This window comes from Mus musculus, chromosome 14 (assembly GCF_000001635.26).
Source record: "Mus musculus strain C57BL/6J chromosome 14, GRCm38.p6 C57BL/6J".
Taxonomy (NCBI): Eukaryota; Metazoa; Chordata; class Mammalia; order Rodentia; family Muridae; genus Mus; species Mus musculus.
The window spans coordinates 32,558,963-32,583,199 of record NC_000080.6 but is presented as its reverse complement, the minus strand read 5'-3'; the positions used below and the strand labels follow the sequence as shown (position 1 = coordinate 32,583,199).

Sequence of the window (24,237 nt, the reverse complement as noted above, 5' to 3'; positions counted from 1 at the left end):
CAACTCTTTAGAGAAATGCCCGGTGGCTGATTCTAGAAAAGGCAGGAACGTATACAAGAAGCCAGTGCCAGGAGGGAAGGAAGTGGCCAAAACCATGGGGGCATGTCAAAGACCACAAGAGCCAGCTCAAAGCAGCCCTGGCCACAATTGGGTCTCTCTGAACCTCAAAATAAAAAACAACACCAAATGGATTATAATCTACCAAAAATAAAGATGTTATGAATCCATTCTGTTGCCAGGAAATAAATAATAGAGCCGGCTATCCCTTCCAGTAAATGCCAAGGCATGGTGAATGAGAGAGTCAAAGGAGCCTGTGACTCCCATTATGTGGTACATTATGGCATGCACCATGGCCATAATGGATTTAGGAGAAAGTATCAATGAAGGTTAAAGTCTGATGAGGGATTTTTCAAAACGTTTCCCCACGTGTCACCCACTAAGCTCAGAGGGGACAAGAATGGCTGATGGTGAAAGAGCCCTGAGGAGTCCGCCCATTATACACAGGGCTCAACGGGGGCATCAACATTTCAGAGACAGATGGACACTGCGTTGAAGGCACCATGCCAGGTCAGTTCACCCTGATAGCAAGGACGCCCAGTACAGCCTCATCCATGGTGGGCACAAAGGGTCAGGGCGGTGGGTGCTGTCTTAGCCACAGATGTCAGCAGACGAGTGACCAAACATGGTGCTGTGACTCTGGGCAGACAGCAGAGCAGCTGTAGATGGCATCCAGATAGCCAGGGGAAGCTCGCCGTGGCCCGCATCTCATGCGAGAGCTGCCTCGGGAGGCTATGTGCTTGTTTGCTATCTGTGGCTGTCTGGGAGACTGTCTTGTTAGACAGCACTGAAATGTCTAGGTGGAAAACAGTCTGGTGTGGAGTCATGTGCCTGTGACAGCCTCCAAGACTCAGGGGAGTGGGCAGGGGAGAGGAAGAAAGGAGAAGAAAGCAGAGGGGAAGAAACAGGTGAGCTTGAACTCCTGATTCCATTGCTTCTACTGCCTAAGTCCTGGGAGGGACTCCAGGTGTGTGCTACCATTGCCCAGCTCTTATGGGAACTTTAAATATTCTTTCATTTCTGAACTTTTCTCCCTACAACCTGAAGCTAGAAACGATGAGAAATGTGAGGAGCCCACACCTCCCAGAGAGAACTTAGCCCAACAGGGGCTAAAGGGAAAGCCTGCTTGCTTGTTCTACCCACCTGGACTGTATTATCAAGGGAAAAATAAACAAACTGTATAGTTTCACCAACTTAGCTGACAAACATTGCTAACTTTGGGAGCCAAGGTCTCACACTGGTTTGCAACATTGCTAGTCTCCAACTAACTTTGCAGTAGGTATCTCCTCTGATGTTTGCCTAAGTTTCTATCCAGATCTTGAAGGCTGCCTTTGCTGTTGAAAACACCTTACTCCTGGGCTTGCAGGTGAGTGACAGATGAACCAAAACAAGAACCCCAGTATTTGTCTTCATACTGTATCTGTCCTCTTTTCAGCTCTGGGTGTAAATCACTGAGAACTGTTTTATCTAAAGCTCTAACAGAGCTTCTTTGACCTAAATTTGCCTTGTCTCTCTTTTCCCACTTTAAGGCTAAAGACACCCACCAGCTCCCATGACCACAAACATCAGACTAGGAAATTAAAGCAGCAGCAAGGTTCCTGGAGCCTCCCAACCTGTTTCTCATTGCTCTCCTTTATAGCCCTTCTCTCTCCATTTCTGCTGTGGATCTGTAACCCTTCCACCCCTGGAGCTGAGGAAAACTCCCACTTCATTCTTTGGTCACTGGCAAGTCTTTCTTCTCCCTAGTAATGGATTCTTGGGCACTGGTTTTCATGTGGAATATGCTCTGTGTACAGACGGGGCCGCATGACCCTGGTAACTCCTCCTGGTCTGTCCTAACACTGAGGACGGGGAAAGACAAAGGGACCGTGCTTCACACCAGACTCGCTGTTCTCACCAAGACTTGACAGAACTGCTTGCACGGTACGCAATTTCTATACGCTTTAAAGACAGTTTCCAAAGACACGTGGCTTTGTTTGGGAGGGACTTCTCTTCCGGTTTCCCGTCAGTGTTGACTTTTGGCTAATGAATCTGTACATCATCCCTGCCTCACCTGCAAACTGGTAGAAGCTTAAGAGAAGTTTTGATGTTGAAAGATTTGACTGTGTACTTCACCAAACTAGGGAAGGGTATTAAAGAGGAAAACTGTCGATAAAAGCAGGAGAAACATTTAATGAAATCCAGCAGTGGATTTAAAACTGGAAAGAATATTCCCTTAACCCAACTAAGCCATCTATTAGGAAACAGCAACTGTAGGTGTTAGAGCTTCTCCTCGATGGCAGGAAAGAGAGATGGCGAAGTACTATGCCACCTGTAATCATTTCTACTCCGTATCAGAGCGTGTGCATATTGGAACACGTGAAACACAATCGTTACTATTACAGCTGATCCAAGTATTATAGGACAATTTACAGATCAGAGTGCAAGTTCAGCAAAGTTGCTAGATGATACATATAACATCAGTTAGCAAAGCCAACGTAGAGAGAAGCAGGAGACGAGCCTGTATAAATGAGAACACGTGGGTTTTCAGAAGGTGTCCTTTACTACAGGTACAAAATCAAGGTTGGGACTAAGCGTAAGTTGTACATCAGACTCACTGTTCTCACCAAGATTTGATAGAATTGCTTGCATGATACACATTTTCTATCTATGCATACGTAAGTTGTCTATTACAAAATGCGAGATATAGCACAATTATTTCTTTATAAACATGTAATAAAAATACATAGCTATGGCTTATTCAGAGATGCACGGGACCCAGCATCATAAATAATCCTCAACAAGTCTGCTCATTCATTGTAGTCACAAAATCCCAATGTGACAAGATGATCTAATATATCCAAGATATAACAAAGATCCAAGAGTTGCTCTACAATTTTTGACAGTCAATTAGAAACCTACATGATTAAAAATGGTTTATTGGTAAAGATGAATGGACAAAGTTAACAAAATATAGAGTTCAGGCACATTTCCATGATTATATGGACATGGGACATAATGGTGGATTGGTGGCTTTATAAATGTATAAATCAGGAAGGAGAGAATGATCTACAGTTTTCAAATGTTAGGAAAATATCTATTTCTGTATAATTACATTTAGTCATTTACCTTATTGCTGACAAAATACCCAGACAAAAGAACCTAAGGAAAGAAGGGTTCATTTTTGGCTCACATTACAGGTGACACAGTCTGTCATAGCAGCCATCAGGAGGTCCAAAAGGGCATCATGAGCTAGGAACCACATGTTCAAAGACGTGAGTCTACAGGTGGGACACTTCCCATCCAAACCACATTGTAACTAACAAGGCCATTCACAAGATTGCATCATGACCATAGGATATTAAAAAACTGAATGTAGCAGCTTTGAATGTAAACGCTTCCAGTGATAAGCAACACAGAGGTGACACAGGAATGAGTCAAGCATCTCCACTTTTTTTTTTATGTGAAAGTAAAAGATCCTTTAAAATCCTAAACAAAAATTCTGTAAAACATCTAGAACGAAGCTAATATAAAACTGAACCCTTATGAGGAATGTTACCCAAGCAATAAAATTAGGCCTCTCATAATACTAATGGGAAAATTATATTAATTATAAAGAAGTCTATTATCTTCCAATTAATGGGCAAACTAATGCAATCCCGGCCAAAAGAGCAACACTTCAGTGGAATCTAATAAGCTAATTCTATCATTTGCTTGGAACAGGAAATGCACAAAAATAAGACACAGAGGACGAGATAAAAAGGAAAATGGACTTTCCCACAGGTGACAAACGTCAGCGTGCAGAGTGTGAGGGAACAGACAGACACGGGGTCTGACGTCAGCCTTGCAGTGCACTACGATGAGTCGAAGCTGGCATTTGGAGTGGTGGCGGATGATGGACTAGCCCAGAATGGCTTTTTGTTCTTGCCTCTTTCATAACTGTCTTTCATTTATACTGAGGAAACTAGGTGAATATGGTATTCTGTCTGGTGTTAAATCAGGGAAATTCAAATTAAAGTAAGGTTATTTTATGAAACAAGACTAATTTTAAAACAATGTACCAAGATGGAAACTAGTTGCTGTGGGCAAGCCTGAGGAAAGTGAGCCTGTGATGGGTTTGGAGATCAGCAGGTCAGCGAAAGCAGAGGTACATAAGTGAAAAGACCTGCATAGTGCGAACGTGAGATACACAGGAAACTTACAGCATTAGTGTGTTACATACATTACACCAATTAGATGTTAAAACAGTATTAAATAACACTTCATTTATTTCACTCCAAAGTATCTGGTCAAAGATAGCTGTTCTTGACTAGTAGACCATCCACCCTCTCCTGAAATGCCAGGAGACGCCTGAGGCTCTCACAGACATCCTGACCAGCAAGCCAGGGAACTTTCAGGGGCATGCACACCATGCCTCTGTGTAAGCTTCAAGCTAGAAGTCTTCCATCTCACTGCCTGGAACTGTCATGGGGCCACACCTGCAGGGAGGCTGAGAAACAATTTTCAGCTGGGCAGTCATGAGTCCAGGGGAAACACAGAGGAGGAGTAACCCATGCCAGGAGCCATGCCAATGCCTGGGCAACTGCACAGAGCTCTGGAATGCACAGGATAGGGAGGCAGGAGTGCTTGAAGGATTTCTAACAGTGACAATACAGGAAAAACCAGTATTTTTAAATCTTTTATTTGTAATTATTTAATATGTTTAATACATTAAATCTATTTATACCGCACAAAGTATTTAAAGTTCAAAGAAATCAGATTGCAGCTCAATGTATAAAGGTGTGTATTGTTAAAAAGTACTTTAACCTGGAGAACTGGTCTCTAAGCTTCTCCCAGCTTGGCTGGATAACCATGTTTACAGATTCAACCTTCCCAGGCTGGGCAGGTCAGTGGCAGAGGTGGAACACGGATCCCTTCCTGACCGCGTGGTAGGTAACTTTCGACAGTTAAAGACTGTCTATACAGCCGGGCGTGGTGGCGCACGCCTTTAGTCCCAGCACTCGGGAGGCAGAGGCAGGCGGATTTCTGAGTTTGAGGCCAGCCTGGTCTACAAAGTGAGTTCCAGGACAGCCTGGACTATACAGAGAAACCCTGTCTCGAAAAAAAAAAACAAAAAAAGTGTCTATACGACATTCTCTAGCTCAGTATAACTTAGATCTCAGACATCACAGGCACAGCACAAATGTTTCATGTTAGTGAGTCAGGTTGGTAGTCAGCCTAAGGACAAGGGCAATAGCATTTCCTGTAGGCTGATCACTGGAACAAAAAATAAATAAACGAACGGGTGTTGTGACTTCCTTCTGAGCCAAGTACTAAAGTTTAGAACTGACTGACCTATTTAAACAAACCCCATCCGCCATCTTTAGATAATGATGACAGAGAAGAAAAACCAGACTTCCTACTTTGACACGTATGTATGAACTGGGAAGGAACTTGGTGGTAAAGCACATACTGAGCATGTGCAAGGCACCAGAGTCTGTCTTCAGCAACATTTAAAACAAACAAACAAACAAACAACAAAACCCAAGCCTGCTAATCTAAAAGTGCTATGAAGAATTATTTATATGTAATTAATGATTTGACAGATAGCAAGTGTCTTTCTGTATGTAACCAGTGGGTCAGAAAACCCATGCTGTATCAAGGTACCAAGATTATCGGATACTGTGAAGTGACTTATAAGATGGGGTGGATAAAGAGAAGACATATGCCCAGCACCAGTAAGAAGAACCGAGATGTATTCTTAAATACTGTGTGCTCCCTGACAACATCTTTTGGGTTAAGTAACGTATTTGCTCCATTAAACAACTGTTAGGTCCCTGGTTTTATAACTTAATTCACAGTGCCACCAAACAAACAAAACAAAAACCCTCCAATTATTTTCTTCTTCAAGTTTTAGTCTTGAGGTAGATGACATAGTAAATACCAAGTACAGTCACTCATGCACACGCGCGCGCGCGCGCGCGCACACACACACACACACACACACACACACCCCACGAACACTAATCACAGGCTCGGGGAGCCAAGCTTTCCATCTGAAAGAGTTTAGAGAGCATCACTGTTAGCAGTATTCTGGCTTCAGCTTCCAAATCCCTTCCCCACCAGGAGTTCTATGGAAATTGCACAGATTTCTCAGCAGTTCTCGGAAGACACAGGACTGTGCCACGGACAGCTTGGACTCAAACTCCTGCAGGATTTCCTGAGTGCTGGCCTGGCCATCCACCTGGGCCTGGAAAGCAATGAAGTTCCTCATGTCCACCAGAAGGTCGTCGTGTTCGGTGCCGCAGGGAGGCACGGCAGCAGCCTCAGCAAGATGTTCACTGTCACTCTCTAAGCGCTCCGGCAAAATCATGTGGTTTCTTGCTCGCATTCTGGCCAAGAGGGAGGAGGAACTGGGCGCTCCAGACACAGATGCTCCATCTTCTTTGCCACTGAAGTGCTCAGGGGTGTGAGCTTTTCCCTCCTTTTTCATGTTGTTCTAGAGAAAGAAGACTACACGTCAACAGACAGACTTCCAGATTAGTCCACTACTTCCCCAAAGGCTGTGAGGACCCTCAGGATAACTGAACTGCCATGTGTATGGTGAGATGCGGGAGAGGGCATGGTCGCCATCCGAGGCCAAGGTAGAGATGTGGATGTGAATCTACCCATTTATAATGGGCACCTCCTAAAGAAATAAGCAGGGAGAAGAGAACGAAGCCGTCTCCTGGATCCGAGTATGAGAGCAGGGAGCAGAGGGAGACCGTGCCTGTAGGCAGTGCCTGGGCCACGGGATAAGGAGCAGCTGTCTCAGCCTTCTTCCTTTCCCACTCTGTATCACATGTGCTTCCTTAAACCAACAGACCTAACCTGGAAAGCACCTTAGACTCCTGCTGCTGAAAGCAGGAACTCGGCAGACTGGAAAGTGTCTGTTCTCAAAGGAGTTCACATGGAGCTAAAACTGGAGCCTTAACCTGGGTGTCTTCACGCGTGAGCTTTCACACATCCTTAGTCAGAAAGACAGAGTGCTGTTTGCCCAACACTCAAGAAGGCTCTCTGGCCATTTAGTTTAGAGAATGGTGTTTCTAAAGCTGACACAGCTCCTCTTCCTCCAGATAGGTTGCTGTGCATATTAATTTATTAATTTTCTAAGGACTGAGCAGAGAATCTGCTGAGATTTTGTGCTCTAGGAAGTAAGCAGACCCTTAGATTCAAATGAAAGTACAACACAGCTCTGGGCCTACAAGTATCAAATGACACCGCATCAGTGACAACATCATCATCCTCACACCTAAGTGACATTCTCCTGGCCATCCACACAGATCTCAACATGAAAGGCAGCCAGGCTACCCTGTTACCTGAGTCTTTTCTGTTAGTGATGAAGGATGCTGCACAGGGAGGCTGGAGTCCCTTTTCTGACCGAACCTATTCCTGAATAAGAAAGAGAATCAATCAGGCAGAAAGGATGTCAGGTGCTGCATCAGAGGACGAGGTACTCTCAACAACTAGCCTCTTCCTGGGAAAACTGCTGCCGTCAGATGCCCACACTCCTGCTCTACCGCCTTGACTGTTACACTCCGCTCTTGTGGGATCCACTCAACATGCTCTTTCAACACTGGACGTGAGAAAGCATTCTGGATAATAATTACATAATAATATGCTAACATTATAATTAGCATAATAATTACTGATAGCTATAGACTGGCTAATTTTAATTGTCTTACTAACATTTAGTCACTATTTATATTTCTCACTATTATTTTTTAAATACTTGGTGTTTTGCCTGCATGCATGTCTGTGTGAGGGTGTTGGAACCTGAAGTTACAGACAGTTATGAGCTGTCTTGTGGGTGCTGGGAACTGAACCCAGTCCTCTGGAAGAGTAGTCAGTGCTCTTAATCACTGAGCCATCTTCTACCCCCTCCTAATTCTCCCTATTTTAAACATCATCTCTCAAGCAAAACTGATCACTTCTTCCCCAGAAAAGCTATCTCTAGAAAGCAGGAGATAAAGGGAAGAGAGACAACAGGACTTTTCCAAGTCACTCAGGCCCAACACAATGGCCCCCGAGGGAACTTCTTGTCCCACAGAGAACAAGCCTTGGCCTGCCTTGACTGTGCAGCTAGCCTCAACCACTGGAACCCCTTGCAAGCATGTTGGGGAGTGGTCTCTTACTTTACTCCTGTTGGTGCACCAGAAATCCCCCTGTGGCCAGTCCAGGTGGGAACACCAGATGCTGCCCCCAGGCATTGCTGACGAGAGAGCCTCAGAGCTTTCAAGGCGTCCTGAGCCACTCGGTTGGCTTCTGCTTCCACCAGCACATAATCTGGACTGGACCCATCTATGATGGCATCATGCCTCACGACGCTGTGCACGCCCACTAACAAGAGTAAGGAAAGAATGACCAGGATACTACATACTGTAATACTACACACAGTAATACTACGCGTTATAATACAATGCACAGTAATTCCTCTGCACTGAAATACTACACACTGTCATACCACACATTATAATACTACACACTGTCATACCACACATTATAATACTACACACTGTCATACCACACATTATAATACTACACACTGTAACACTGTGCACTGAAATACTGCACACAGTAATACTATGTACTAGAATACCACACACTGTCATACTATGTACAGTAATACTATACACTGAAATACACACAGTAATATTACACACTAAAATAAATACTACACAGTGTAATACTTGTTTCACACTTTTAGCTGCTATTTTTTGGGTGGTAGCAGTGACTCGAGAACCTCACAAAATACTTTCTGTCCACACTTGATACTACCCTACAAGGAACAGTTATAAATTATCCTTGTCTTAACTTTTAATCTCTTCCTAGCTATATTGTGAGAAAATTAAAATATTAATAAACCCTTCAAAGTGAAAATATAAAGCAGAAATAAGAATTTCAAGCAAATTAACCTTCATGGGACTGTTCCTAGAATACACTTAATAGAACAGTCGGTGGAAAGTTCACTTCCCTGAGTATCTGCATCAATAAAAAGGAAGAGCAATGCACGATGTGGCGGGCCTGTAATCCCAGCTCCCGAGAGGCTACTGCAGAAGGATGGGACACTCAACATGGGACACACAATGATACACCCAAAGATAGACAAACAAATAATAACATTAAACTAAAGTGAGGATAAAAATAAATTTCTAACTAGACATAAATACAAGGAAATAATTATGCTTCCAAAACCTCACCAAAATATAACAAAAACAAAAGCATTAGAAGAAAATAATAAAATAAAATAAAATAAAATAATGGGGTGGGTAGGGGAGTGGGGGGGAGGGTATGGGGGACTTTTGAGATAGCACTGGAAATGTAAATGAAGAAAATACCTAAAAAAATAAAATAAAATAAAATAATGAAGTACTGACTAGATCAACTACAGATCCCTGTTAATAAATAAGAATCCTGGATTACTAGATAAGTAGCAAGATGAACAACTCAATGTTAAGAAGAAGAAAAATTTATGGAATAAAGTCAAAAGAGAAGCTATCTCTGGAAAAAAGCCAATCACTATTAAGAATATTTGTACACCTTTGTGGCAATTCGAATAGAAACCAATAGCAAAAAGGGATTACAGATGATACAGGTAAGAGTCATGGGAATTCAGGGTTGGTTAATGTTAACTAAGCCATTATCTAATAATGGATTAATAAGCTTTGTGGTGCTCTTTTCAATATCAACCACTGCTGTCTCTATAGTGAAAACACCTTTGACAAACTTCATTACCCATACCTGAAAAGCCATCCCCAAACCAGGGATTTCCCTAATAAAACACGTGCTTTACCCCAGCTCCAGACTCTTAATGAGGAAACACTCATTTCTACCGTCACGACTGAGAGCAGTCTGCTAGCATCACTGGCTAGTAAATTAATAGCAACAGAGAATCACCGTGTGACGAAAGGTAGCACAGCTTTCCTTAGTTTGTGTCTTCCTTTCTTTATTCCCCTTCCTTTCCCTCCCTCCCACCTTTCTTTGGTTTTCTGGGCTAGAGACAGGACCCAAGGCTTCATGCATTATAGACAAGAATTCTGCCATTGATCAATACAGCTCCAGTCCCCTCTCTTTTGAAGTTGTAATGGATACAAAGCTAAAGGACTGTAGAGAATCAACAACAAAACAAAGCAGTAAACAACCCAGGAGAGAATGAAATATAAACTAAACCTATAACCTTCTCGTTACACAGCAGGTAAAGGGTACAACAATGGGGAAACTCCACACACAAAAACAATTCGCCTAATAACAAAAAGAATGGATATATATATATTATTCAATTTCACTAATAAAATAAATGAAAATTAACCGAAGATGACTGTCGGAGTCAGGACAGACAGAAAGAGAATTTAGGGAACAACTGAAGAGGAAGGAACTCCCGGATCACCCATCCTCCCAATCCTGACTGCGACCTCTCCTGCTGAGAAGCAAAATTGCAGCCAACCAACCGTTGCTGTAAGGTTGCTGACACGATGAATACTTCTTTGGTGCACTTCTATTTTGTGACTAATAACTCAGGCCCCAGCTTGAGGATTGATGTGTAAGACCTTTTGGGTGGGGCCTCACCCCTCTCCCAGACAGCCCTAAGAATTTCAAGCAAAACTGTTAGCTCCATTTACAGCGAAGACATCCTAACATTCGTTGTCCTAGACTTTAATTCCAGCAACTGTAATCCTGCCAGCTGCCCCGAGAACCACCTGGTGGTTGGTGGTTACACCTACCTACCTAGTCACCTGAGACAGGGTCTCTCTGCAGCTCAGTCTGGCCTGGAACTCAGAGTCCACCAGTCTTTGCCTCCCAAGGGCTGGGGTTAATGATGTTACCTGGCTTCTCATATTTATGTAGGCAAGAGATAGAGCTGTAACAACAGCCCTGCTTTGTTCTAAGGATTCCCAAGGCTCAGACTTTGTTTCTAGACTCTTCCCCACTCACGCTCTTCACATCTCAGCGTTTCTCTCCACCACCTGCTTTGGCCCATTTATTATTATACTTTGGTATGTTTTTCGTTCCTTTTCTGGCTAGGGTTACTTAACGTTTCTTGAATGTGGGGATGTATAGCTTTCCCCTAGTTTGAAATACTGTTGCCCAGCATCTCTTTCACACTGATATACTCCCCTCCTCTCCCTTCTTGCTCAGGACCTCAATTACCACTACATGAGGCTGTTGACTGTTGACGTCCCACAGTTTTTGCTTCTGTGACTTATTATGTTACTCTTTGCACTAATATTTTCTCTGGTTATGTCTAACATGCTCCATCTCCTACAAGTCATTTTTCACACCAGCTATTACACCTTCGTATAAGTTCACTAATGCATGTGTACATCTTTTATGCCTCTTTTGAATATATAGGACAGTTATAGTTATTTAATGTCTGTGCTAATTCCCCCACCTGTGTGTCTGTTCCGATTTATTCCCTCACTGTGAATCCCATTTTCCTGCCTCTTTCTATGCCCGATAATTTTTGTATTTGATTCGATGCAAAGCCTCGTACACTCTGTCTTGCCCTGTGTCGGCTATCCAGTCTGTAAGAGTTCAGGGGAGGCAGAACAGCTAAGGCACCAGGCTGCCTAGTGTGCACAGGCACTGTCCCCGCCCTCCTTTCTGCAGCCTCACTCGGCTTCCTTGCAGGATGTGCTAACCAGTGTCCAGCTGAGCTCCAAAACAGCCCCTCTGCAGGAGGGTAATCCTGCTGCTCTTTCCATCACTCTCTTGCATAAACTCTAGCACCTAGCTCCCCCTGGATCTCTGTCCAGGGCTCCATCTGGACCCCACCCCCACCTCATGTTTTTCAAGGCAGCAAGCGGCAAGCTCAGCTCACCTGTCTCCTATCTGAGATCACTGTCTTTGGGTGGCCGCTTGGCACTACTGCCTCACATGCACACTGTGTCATATTCCAGCTGCTGCACTGTGGGAGAGTAAACGCTGGTCCATCCTTACAGGAATCGTATGGTTCTTACCACAGATGGAGAGAGACAGAGAAGAATGTATGCATCTATTGTACACACACATACTTGCATCTATAGTTATTTGTAGGCATATTTACTTTACATATGCATGTGAATGACAAAGGAAATGCTGAAAACTGTTAATGCTGCCATAAAAGCATAAAGGCTACAGCAGAGTTCATATGCTCTTCATGCTAATTTCTTTGACAGAGTTTTCTGAAGCAACGCATACACCTGCCTGCCCAAACAGAACACCCTGACTCAGGAATCCTTGGAAACAATGGCCACCACTGTCATCATCGTGCAGCAAAGGCAAGAAGGAGGACACTCGGGAGGTACCAAAGCTGAGCAGGACTTGCTGACTTTCACTGTCTCAGCAACTGTTAGTTGATTTCTCTAATGTTTCTCTTTCCTCTTTCTTGGCCATCAGCTTCTTTCTGCCTGCCCCTAGCAAGAGTCCTTCCTGCCTCTCTCCCATGACCTGTTTCTCTAACCTCCTGTAGTTAGAAAAGCATATAAATACAGCAAAAAGGAAACTGCCTACTAACGTGTGCAGGCAGCACTGGACTATTTGCGGTAACTGATCTACTATCAATGGCCATATGTTAAGCATTATTGTTTCCTAAAATTTCAAACTCTTTCTGGTCTTCAAAAATGGGGATAAATACAATATCCAAAATGTCAGCTCCATAGTTAAAGATTACCATGCTAGTCACGGCTCCCACACTTGCTTTCCTAGCACCCAGGTGAGAGTCAGGAGAATCATTACCTGATTTTTTGAAAAGCTTTTCCAACACATAATCATCGCTGCTCCGGTCCTTGGCTCCGCCCTCCTGCTCACTGGTTTGCTGGCGGTACCGTCTTTTCTTCACCAGGTGCGGGACTCGAGTTCCCTCAAACTTAGCATCTCTGCAATGCTTGGAGTTCTTGGCCTTTTGCTTGGGCTGTGGACGTTTCTCTGTGGTCTCTTCCTCAGATGCATCATGCTTCCTTTTGGATTTGTACTTAGAAAACTGACCTTCCATTTGTTCACTCATGGGAACAGGTTCTGTCTGAGCCTGGCAGCGCGCCCCTGCATAGGAAGAACCCTGCTTCTCACTGGTGCTTGCCTCCACTGGTGGCCTGGATGTGTGGTCAACTGTTGGAGAATCTGAATGCTTCCCATCTCCACTCATCACTGAGAGATGCTCCAGTGTGGACCCTGCATCTGTCTCTTCTCCAAAAGCAACACTGCTAGCTCTGTTCCCATTTGTGTCATGGTCGCCTTTGAAAGGACCACTTTCTCCAGAAGTGACACTTCTTCCTGTAGCTCCCGCCGCCTTAGGTTTTTCTCCAATCAGGGTGGCAGCATTTGCAGGTGTGTCAGAAACAGGGGGCTTCTTGCATTTGGGATCTGTTCCCAGGACTGTGGAAGTCCTTTTTTTTAACTGGCATTTGGGTGTCTGAATACTGGAGCCCGTTCCTGTAATAGGGAGAACACAGCTAATGATACTCTGCAGAATTCTTATGCAGCTGATTATGTTAAATGACTTAATGTAATACCTGCAAAAATAGCACTTGTCTCAGTGCCCTGGGAGGCGTCAGGACTGGTCAGAGTGAACAGCTCATAGAGATCGTTGGATTTGAAAAAGCGCCTTTGTTTTGGGTCTTTTAGCACTCTGTTTGTCAAAAATTGCTTGAAGATTTGTCTAAAAAGATAAAATCACATTGATATGAAACAATGTTTACCTGTACCTCAAAATTTCAGTTACAAAACATGAGATGGGGCTGAAGAGATGGCTCGGTGGTTAAGAGTACTGTTTGCTCTTCCAGAAGACCTGGGTTCAATTTCCAGCGCCCACAGAGCAACTCACAACCACCTTTATGTAGCTCCTGTCCCAGGGAATGTAATGCCGTCTTCTGGCCTCTCCAGGTACTGCATGCATAAGGTGCACAGACACAGGCACACAAAACACCCATACATGAAAATAAAGGTTTTTGTTTTTTTTAAATGTAAGAGAGATAATAAGTAACAGTAAATCTGTGAATAATTAAAAAGCCCCCAAACCTTCAGCCATGGGAAATTACAACTCAAACATACATAATACATCAGGTGGTCTCCCAAGTTTTATAAATTTTCAATTAGAAATGATATCTTATTATTTACACCCAATGAGTTTTGTTTTACCTCCAAAACCAATCACATTTCAAAACCCACCTTTTTACATTTATGTACCCCAAACTCTACAGGCTGTAAGGAGCCAATCAGACTCCCTGATTCATGGGCCAAGGCCGTCTTGCCCTGCTCAGTGCCCTCTTGTGGATGCGGTCACTGCTTTGTATGGCCCTCATCTGCTCTGCTCCCCAACCCCCACCTGCTGGCTCACTTTGGTGCTTAAGGTCCAATACTGTCCTTTTCACACAGGCACTGACACAAAGCAACAACACTCCCTCCTATCCCCTGTGCTTCAGTTAACCCTTTCTCACAAGATGCACCTCATCACCAGCCTACAAGGACACAAAATAGTTCTGGAACAGCTCAGTGCCAATGTAAGCGCTGGGCTAGGGCAAGAATGGAGTCTGAGGGGCACAGGAAAAGCTGAAATGCCTGGACTCTCTCTGCAGCTACTGCTGCCTACTTACAAGAGGAAGGGACACATGCTGAAACCTCTCCAAGGGTCTCTGAATAAACTGTCCTCACTTCTGTCACTTATATATAAAGAGTCCCTGGCTTACATTAGGGAACACTAATTACTAGCTTCAGATATTTTAAAACACAGTAAGGTTAGCTGTGGTGGTGCACGCCTTTAATCCCAGCACTTGGGAGGCAGAGGCAGGCGGATCTCTTTGAGGCTGCCCGGGTTTACAGAGTGAGTTGTAGGTCTGTCAACAGCTACACAAGGAAATCCTGTCTCAAAAAACAAAACAAAACAAATAAGCAAACAAAAAAGACTTAATGGATCAAAATATATTTTAACGGCAAAGAAAAAAAACAACAAAATATTCTGATATTCTTTAAGTTATAGTAATTATTCCTCTAAGATGAAGGATCTTTTCAATCCGCACTTGGAAATAATAAAAACCCTTCTTCCAGAAAACTCTAGGTTAGGATATGAAGCCCAGCAGCCATCTGTACTGACCGGTGGTAGATCTTTTCCTCAATGGTGCCAGCCGTCAGAAGCCTGTAGACAGTCACCTGCTTCTTCTGACCTATCCTCCATGCTCGCTCCCGGGCCTGTGGCAGAGAGATTTAACAAGAGCCAACTAAGGGAAAGCAGTGACTGATCACGGCCTTCTCCCCTAGTCAGAATTCTAAGAAGAAATGTGCACTTGAGGCCTATGCAAGTGGGTGACAGTCACAACCAAGATGGCATGAGTGCAAGACGTTTCTGACGCTGAGCACCTTTCACAGCAGAGCTGCGATGGATGCCGTGGAGAGCCAGTGGGGCTCCCCCAGGCCACAGGGGTAAGAGAGCAGAACACGACCACCTCAAAGACTGCACGTGAAGCCAGGTACAGCATCAGAGAGACTGAGGAAAACTGCCACTGAGAAGCTGTCCTTCTGCGGGCACCTTCTCTGCAGGGAAGACAGACCTGTGTGTCGGTGCTTGGATTCCAGTCTGGGTCGTAGATGATGACTCTGTTGGCACCGGTCAGGTTCACTCCTAAGCCACCCACCCGTGTGGTCAGAAGAAAGACAAAGATGGACGTGTCCTACAGAAAGATGCACAACAGAGTGGGCAGAGCTGAGAGCTGCGATAGCTCTTTACTCCCCAACACAGGTCCTACCCTGGGCTCTGCGGCTTACCCACACCCCCAAACTACATGTCCCAGAATCCTCTGTGAGTCAAGTCCTCATGCCAGAGCTCCTACTTTTATTAATTATCCTGCTTTTTTAAAAAAAAATAATTGTGTAAAGTGCAAACACACACAGACATTCTCACTGGCTATACTTCACCAGTTTCTTTATTTTCTTCGCAAATTTCACTTCTAAATCTTTTATGCCCACTTCCCAAACCAGAAAGTGTACACTCAAAGGCCAAACGTCGCTAGGTGTGGTTCTTTTAACTCCAGTTCTTTTGAGGCAGAGGTAGGTAGATCGCTGAAAGTTTGTGGTCAACCTAGTCTACAATACACGTTCTACACAGCCAGGATTACACAGTGAGACCCTGTCCCAAAGAAAAACAAACACAATAAAATACCCAAAAGGATAATGTCCCCCTTCACCTGCTAGCCAGGCACTAGTTCAGCGGCTATGAGGGTGGACATTCACACTCCTCCCTGTACACTCTGTAGTTCTTTTTGCCTCCATCACATCCCTTGTTACCTCATTGTATTTTGTAATCAGCGGCTGTCTTGACGCTATGGTGGTGGTCCCATCCATCTTGAGATAGGAATACTTATGGGCTCTCAGGAACACTTCCAGTATGTGTAGCATCTGTTAGTGGATGAGGGAAACAGTCTGCAAACCAAGACCACACTAAGCACATGCTTCCCCATGTATGTAAGCAGTGTGCCTTCCCCAGCGGGCCTATACGGAAAAGGTGTTCTTGCTTTGAGGAAGAGAATTAATAGCTACCAAAGAATTTGTGCTAATTCCTTAGAAATATCCCAGCCTCACTAGGCTGCCAGAATCCAGCTGTGAGGTTTCTTTCCTTTTTACTCCTGTGAAGAGACCCATGGCTGCCACCTCAGCAATAATGGGTGACAGCCTACCTTTTGCATCTGTGGTCACAGTCCTGAGAGCAGGCCTAAGTACTCACCTGCCTGGACTGGGAAAACAGCAGCACCCGCTGACCCTGCCTGTGCCATATTTTCAGCAAAGACTCAACAACAATCATTTTCCCAGAGCGTCTCCAGTGTCCAAACTGCTCTTCTTCCAGCTCATCCTCTGGAGGACCACTGGCGTTCTTGGGGCCGCCAGAAAAGAGGTCAGGGTGGTTGCAGATCTTCCTCAGCGCTACAAGTCCAGAGAAAATCTGTGATTAAAACAACAACACATATTGTTACAGGGGAGTAACAATAGGAAGGAGGGAGAAAGAACACACTACATGGGTTACAGCCATTTTAACATTGATTTCTTCTCTTCGTCAATACTGAGAAACAGTGTGGATCTTGAATGTCCCACCCCAGGTTGCACATGCACTGATTCCCAGTGTGGTGGCGTCTACATATGGTGCTTTGGGGAAGTGACTGGCCCATGAAAGCTCTGACCTCATCAATAGACTGATGGCACTGATGGTTTCATACTTCGATGGCCTATTAGGAGGTGGAACTAGCAGAAGGAAGTGGGCCTGGAGGTATGTCTTGGAAGCCATTTCTTGTCCCCAGCTCCCTTTCTCAGGCCCCTGCTTTCCAGCCACCGTGAGGTGAGACATGTGCTTCCTGCAATGCTCTGTGGCCCCACCAAGGGCCACGGGCTGAAAACCATAAGTCCCCACACTTTTCTTCCTTAAGTTGGTTTTCTCAAGTATTCTGTCATAGTGATAGAAATCTGAGCAACACAAGCAGGAAGAAATTCATTTTCACTCATGTTCTTTCCCTGATTGAACAACTTCTCTGGAAAAAACAATTTTACTGTACTGAACATGTCCACAAAGGTCATAGCTGATTTTGATAATTCAACTTCCCCCATCAGAGAAAAGGATATTTAGTTCATAGCACTGTGTATCTGACATCCCTGACCTACCAACCAAAGGTCTCCCAGTCTAAGTACCCTTAAAGCCTTGTTTTTAGGGTGTGAGCCAGAGGCTGAATGTCCACTTACTGCTACTCCATCAGAAAGCAAATATGCACGACAAATGCATGAATGGAAGAGATACCCAGGGTTGGACTACGGAATAGAAAAGCCTAGAGGCTGGGGTTGTTCCCCCCAAACCCTAGGCCTCAGCCCCTGCCTCAAGGTGATTAAAAAGCTTAAGAATGATTCAGGTAGAGGCAGGTGGATCTCTGAGTTCAAAGCCAGCCTGGTCTACAGAGCAAGTTCCAGCATGGGCACGGCTGCACAGAGAAACCCTGGCTCAAAAAAACCAAACATTACTCAGGTTTTCTAAAACATTCAGACAGTGACTGGTTTGAAAATATAAGTAAAAAAGAAGAATCATAAATTAAGCTATTTTTCAGGGTATGGTAGATTTAACAAAACAACAGTTGTAGTAACAAAAGATCTGAGCAGTCAGAAACATGGTCAAAGCTCTCCAAGGAGTTATTCCTTCTGTCATCTCTCGTCCTCTCTCTCACCTTGTCCCATGCAGTATAGCACTAACTACTACCCACATGCAACTGCTGCACATAGGTGTGGTAGTCTGAATTGAGATGGACTACAAAAGTAAAACTCATACCTAAGTGTAAATATATAATACAAAAATGAAAGTAAAATCCTCCCCCTTGCCCCAGACATGGTCTTACTATGTAGCCCACTGGCCTGGATCTCACTATGTAGATTAGGATAGCCTCAAACTCACAGAGGTATGCCTACCTCTCTGCCCCTCATTCATTTTCAAATTTTCACTACATATTGAAATACTTTGGGCCTGCAAATGAAACAAAAGATATGATTTTCAGTTCACTTGTTTTTCTTTTAAACATGATTCTAGAAAATCTAAGCCTTTCCTTTTCCATCTAATAGAAAGAGCAGCCTCGATCACCTGCCCTGGAGGCACGTGAGGGAGGCTGAGAGCTGAGGGAATGTAAGTGGTTTTGAATCGCTCATTTGGAAGAAGAAGAGACGGCTCAGCAGTCTAGAGCTCTTGTTGCTCACACAGAGGACTTAGGTTCAGTTCCCAGCACAAATGGTGGTACATATCCATCCATAATTCCAGTTCCAAGAGATCTGATGACCTCCTCTGACCTCCATAGGTATCAAGCGTGCATTGGGTATGTTATGATGAGACTACATACATATAGGCAAAACATTCATATGTATAAAATAAATCTTTTAAAAAATTGGATCCAGAGAGTTGGCTTGACAGTTAAAAGCACTGGTTGTTTTTCCAAAGTACACAGGTTCAAGTCCCACCACCCACATGGCAGCTCACAGCCTTCTAACTCTAGTTCCAGGTGATCTGACAACCTCTTCTGGCTCCATATGCACCAGGCTCACACAAGTGCACAGACACACATACATGCAGCCAAAAGACCCATACACATAACATTTAAAAACAAAGCAAACAAAAAAGAAAGTTCTGAGAAGTGACGAATAGGTCAAAATGATGGATCTGAAAGTCCAGGTGCCTGAGGGTGAGGAGAGCAGGCAGCCACTACACAGCTTGGGGAGGGCAGTGGACTTCTGAACAGACTCAGATGTACATGCTCAGATAGGCAGCGTGAAGACCATGGCTGCCAGGCTCAGCATGCATTGGAGGGCATGAAAGCTTGCACCTGCTAGGGGGAAGGCACAATACCCGAATGCACTGGGCTGCTAAGCCTTGTTCTGAAAACGCTACACAGAACAGCTCGGCCTTTGTCTACTTGGCCCTAGGAAATGTTCATGTCAAGTCAATGAAACTACGTGCAGGGTGTGAGAGAACCTGTAGCTTTAGCCTCTTATCCACCTAGCACACAGACGCACTGAAGACACAGTCATGCTGAATGCTGATGATGCCACTATGGAACAGAGTGTGAAGACATGTTCTCTTTAGTGTGCCACAAACCCTGGCAGGCTGGGCTTTCCTAGCTCTGTGAGCCACGTCACTGGCAGGCCCACTCCTCAGTGTTCTTCTTCCACAGTGTGGGGAATGCAGCAGACCTACAGTGGAGAGGAACAAGCAGTGTCCTCTTACGTAATAAACACCCTCACCTCTGGAAGGGCTGCAGATCCAGTTACGGTTCTCACAAAATGACATCACAAGGGCCACAGAAACACCTCACTGACCCAGTGGCAGCAATGTCCAGCTAAGTAAAATTCAGATGCCCGGCTTCTGGCTCTCATGCCTCACTGGTCCATGATGTTCCTAGACACTGCAATCTCAGCATCACACTCATGCCAGGCGCTGGGGATACTCCACAGTGGGAAGTGTTCTAGAAAGCCAAAACTCTCCTATCTGTGTGACTTACACTGTCTAATAATTTCCAAATTATACAATGAGCAAATAAATTCCTTTCAGGGAAAGTAAGAGTTAGAACCTGAGAAATCTGATCCAGAATTCTGTCCAGTTTCTAAGATGGCAGTGGTCTGCCAGTGTTTACTGGACATGAGGCTCACTGAGAAGCTGATAAAACTTGTGCATCTTGATAACCATGGCCTGATAATCTAATTTTAGTTGTAATTTCTGAGAAAACCCTGCAGTGTACTGGGCACTACTGCCTGCCTTGGGCAGTAGGACTTAGGGTCACATCCCCACCTTGAGTCCAGCTTTCACTCAGAGCTCCCCCTCACACCAGTGACCTTGCTCCTTTCTTTACATCTGCCTCCAGCTGTGGCTGTGACTCAGTAGCCACTCCACAGATAGCAGGTGGGTGAACAACGTGGGCACGAACGAAGCCTGGCACATTCTAGACCTTTCCTGCCCTCCCCCCCACCCCCCTTGATAACAACTTCTTTCTCTCCTCAGGTCTATTCTCTGGCTGACCTGATTTTCTCCATTGAGAATCCTGTAGACTGCTTTAGAATCAATGAAATTCTGGTAGACTTTATGCTGCTCATCAGTTAGACGGCAAAATAAGACCTGTGAGGGAAAAGGAAAGAGTTTTAAAAACTACATTAATTATCAATGATTCCCTTTTCTAAGAAGTTCAATGCGCACAATTTTAACAACAATGATACATCTCTCAGCTAAAGAGAGTTTTCCTTTCTCCATAGCCCTCCACCTCCTAGTTCCAACCCACAACCCAGCAATCCCTCCAGACTAGCCTCCTGCTCACAGGCAGTCTTCTTGGAACCCAGTACACAGGCACACTTCATTTCAACTCAATGTGATGAGAGACTTTCCCCCAGGCCTCTCACCTACACTGTTTGGCTGACTTGGCAGGAACCTTTACCTCACCTAGAACTCCTCCGTTCTAAGGGTTCCTGAGTTTACCAGGCCCAAGGAGCAACTCCCACCCTCCCAGCCCACTGGGGTCAGTTATTCCATGACATCACACTGCCCACTTCGTGCCTTTCGTCCCTTCAAAGTCTACAACCTCCACCTCAAAGCTTGACTTTCTTCACAGCAGCCCTCTACTGTCTGCTCCAAGAAGCATCTCCCCACACACCCTGCCTAGCACCATCTAGAGCCCTGGGCTTCCGAAGCCACTCACCTAGCAGCCATCTTTGTCTCCACATTCAGACAAATAGAAACCAATAAAAACCCAACTTGAAGCTATCAAGATCCACTATCTGTAGGGGTTTGGTTCCCATCCCTAAAACAGCTCTACTTTTGTATCTACTTTATGTAGGTGAACAAAACCAGTCCAGTCCAGGACCTTCAACCTCTGCACTAGATCTAAGCACCTACCTGCCTTCCTCAGGACAGTCCCCTGCTCATTAGGCTCTCTACAGAAAGAGGGGGACAGCCCTCCCAGCCAGCTGCTTCCGAAGTCAGCACCTGGTACTGATGTCACTGAGAACACCCAGGCTTGTCCCAATCAGCTGTTTGCCCTAAATCTACCAGCTCCCGCCGCCCCTCCTCCTAGCCCACTTCAGCCTATCTGCCTGGGCCCCTGCAATCTCCCCAGCTAGTTCCTCTTCTTTCTCCCTCTTCTGATACTGCTTCAGCTGCTCTTGCTTCTTCCTGGTCTCCACTTGCTGTTTAGGTAAGCCAATCTCTGCTCAGAACTGCAACCTTACCAGCTCACAGTGTTAGCTATGGCCATCCTAGACCCTTCTCATGTCCCTCAAACTCGTATGCAAGTGGACGCTGTCCAAATACTTCAACATATGCTTCCAGCTTTAGCCACCCTGGCACTTCTGTTGGCCCACAAGTACTAACAAAACATCCCATCTTTTCACCATAATGTTCTTCATCCAAATCCCAATTTGTTCTTTGACCTTCCTTAGGCCTCAGCACAATTATCAGATCAAAGGTCTCCTCTGACTATCAACTAGAGAAAGCCTGTTCCTTCAACATGTCTTATCTCTTGAATTACTGAAATCACTCTCATATTGTTTACTTATTTGGGAACCTAAGAGGTTTATGATCATAAGTCTGTTTGCTCACTGCTGTATCCCAGAGCTTATAATACAATGTCTACAGGAAAGAACTGGGACTTAAAGAACATGGCAATGTTTTCCAGTAGCTATAGGGTCAGGCTCATGTGTTAACAGAGGGAAACTCCAGCCACAGGAGGATGCCACAGGTGGGTACAGTCACCAGCAGCCCAGCCTTCCACAGCACCAGGACCAGAGCTGTAGGCCCAGTCAGTTACACAGACACTCATGCTTGATGACTGCTTAGCCACCTCCAGACTCACAGACCTGCTCATTTTTATCTGGCAACGAAAGGCTCATCTTGACATCTGATTTCATTCTCCGCAGTAAGTACGGGTTTATCGTGTCTCTTAAGACACATGCACACTTATAAGCAGTTTTAACCTTTAATAAAAGAAAAGAGATATTAGCTTAAGGAATATATCTGTTCTTCTTGATTGATTCCATTTTTTAAAAATTAAAGAACAATCATCTAGTTTATAAATTCAACATAGAAAAAGTCAAGTTCTGGATGCTCCAGGGGATGGCACCTTTCAAAATAATAAATCAGAGAAAATAAATTACCTCACTAACCAAAACATATGAGAGAGAAAAAGCCTGTTTACCTCCTCTTCTATACTTGTTTTAATTATCACTGTACTATTTAGTTAAGCAGGAAAGTAGAGACTTATTTGGTTACTGACCATCCTCTTGAGAGAAAACTAGTTTCAACTAAATCCCTATTTATAATCTTGTATTCTGCAGGAGCTCAAAGGAACTGGGCCCTGCAAGGGTAGAGATCAAAAGCTAAGTGTAGTGAGAGCTGTCGCAGTGGGAGCCACCCGCTAATACAGGGAGATGAGACTCCGGAGAGTGAGTTCAGGAGGAGCCCTGTGATCCCAGAAATGAAAGGTCACTCTAGCCTAAAAGGGAGCATATGGCCCCACAGTGAACATGGCCACCTGAGAGGGCATTAACTGTACACAGAAAAACAAAGACTGGAGCCCAGGAAGCCACACCCTCTTCAATTCACTTACAGGCAAGCAAAGGCTTCAATTAATTATTGATGCCTTAAAAAACTCTAAATAGGTTCAACAATTTAGCAAATTATTATTCATAAAACAAAATAATCTAAAATTTAAATATAAGAAACATAGCTTTAAAAGTTTAAGCAAAAAGCACAGGAAGTTCAAGTTAAACACATTACATAATATGTGAAAAGACTCTAAGGGCTCCTCACTTGTGTCTGATCGTATGCACACCTGTTTGCATGCAAGCGCCGTGTGAGTGAGCGTGAATAATTACAAAACACAGGCAGAACATGCAACACCCAGAGGCTAGCCTGATAACTACTTCTACCCTCTAAGTTTATCACTGGGACAATGACAGAAGTTACCTGTAAGGAGATGAGGTACAGATGATTTATAATCCTGAGGTGTAAAATTTCACAATTTACAAAACACAGAGAAAGCTATTAAAATTGGTTTTGACAAGACTCTGGCTTTAAAGTATAAAATTTTTTCTTTAATTAAGTATTCCAAAACATCAGATCATCGATCTTTTGAAGGAGAACTTTGGTCTTGGCCTGGCTAGCCAGGACCCATGAGGCACCTCCCCATCTGATTAGGGACACATAGGTACCCTATTTCACTGCAGGGCTGGAGCCTCCTTCCATTGGTCACAGATTGCCCTCAGGAGAGCCCCACCCTCTAAATTCTATACAAACCCAAAACTATCTGTGGCCCAGGCCTAAAGCCTCAGTCAGGTACAGTAAGACCAACCCTGCTTCCTTTATTCTATCAGTGTCTAGATCTTGCTTATTTATTCATCCTGCCTAAAATGTCACCTGGGTTATTCCAAGACACCACTACCTAATAAGTCTTGGTCCAGCTCCTCACTTCCCCCTCAGAAGCCAACTCTCTAATGCCAGCCTTCTCATGACTATTTACAGCCCAAATACCCCAAGAACTACTACCTCTACCTGCTGGATCAAATGCCTTCCTGCTGTCCCTCGGCAACCACTGACTTCCTCTTAAGGCCCCTAGTTCCAGCTTCTCCACACACACTCTGTGGCCTGTTTTCCCAGAGCCAGGTTAAAGGAAGGAGTGGTTCCTTGTGTCTTTTCTACCTTCAGTCCACCTCTTCTCACTG

At 44.5% G+C, this 24,237-nt stretch overlaps 1 protein-coding gene across 10 annotated transcripts in view; it reads right to left on the bottom strand.

Moving 5' to 3' along the window:
- Window positions 1-2,209: 2,209 nt before the first annotated feature.
- Ercc6 (excision repair cross-complementing rodent repair deficiency, complementation group 6) overlaps window positions 2,210-24,237 on the bottom strand; it is a 67,700-nt gene continuing 45,672 nt past the window's right edge. For 7 of the 10 annotated variants that reach the window (XM_006519120.3, XM_030247860.1, XM_030247859.1 and 4 more), the window contains 11 exons: window positions 22,375-22,491; window positions 20,549-20,644; window positions 16,742-16,957; window positions 16,306-16,416; window positions 15,573-15,692; window positions 15,119-15,213; window positions 13,542-13,687; window positions 12,769-13,461; window positions 8,190-8,394; window positions 7,374-7,446; window positions 2,210-6,514 (listed from right to left, as the gene is read on the bottom strand). In XM_006519120.3, coding sequence (XP_006519183.1) covers window positions 6,098-6,514; window positions 7,374-7,446; window positions 8,190-8,394; window positions 12,769-13,461; window positions 13,542-13,687; window positions 15,119-15,213; window positions 15,573-15,692; window positions 16,306-16,416; window positions 16,742-16,957; window positions 20,549-20,644; window positions 22,375-22,491 — 2,289 coding nt within the window. In that variant the 3' untranslated portion in view covers window positions 2,210-6,097. Of the gene's footprint in view, window positions 6,515-7,373; window positions 7,447-8,189; window positions 10,638-11,872; window positions 12,007-12,768; window positions 13,462-13,541; window positions 13,688-15,118; window positions 15,214-15,572; window positions 15,693-16,305; window positions 16,417-16,741; window positions 16,958-20,548; window positions 20,645-22,374; window positions 22,492-24,237 lie in introns of all 10 variants that reach the window. The other 3 variants (XR_003950863.1, XR_003950864.1, XR_383187.4) reach the window with 2 other exon arrangements.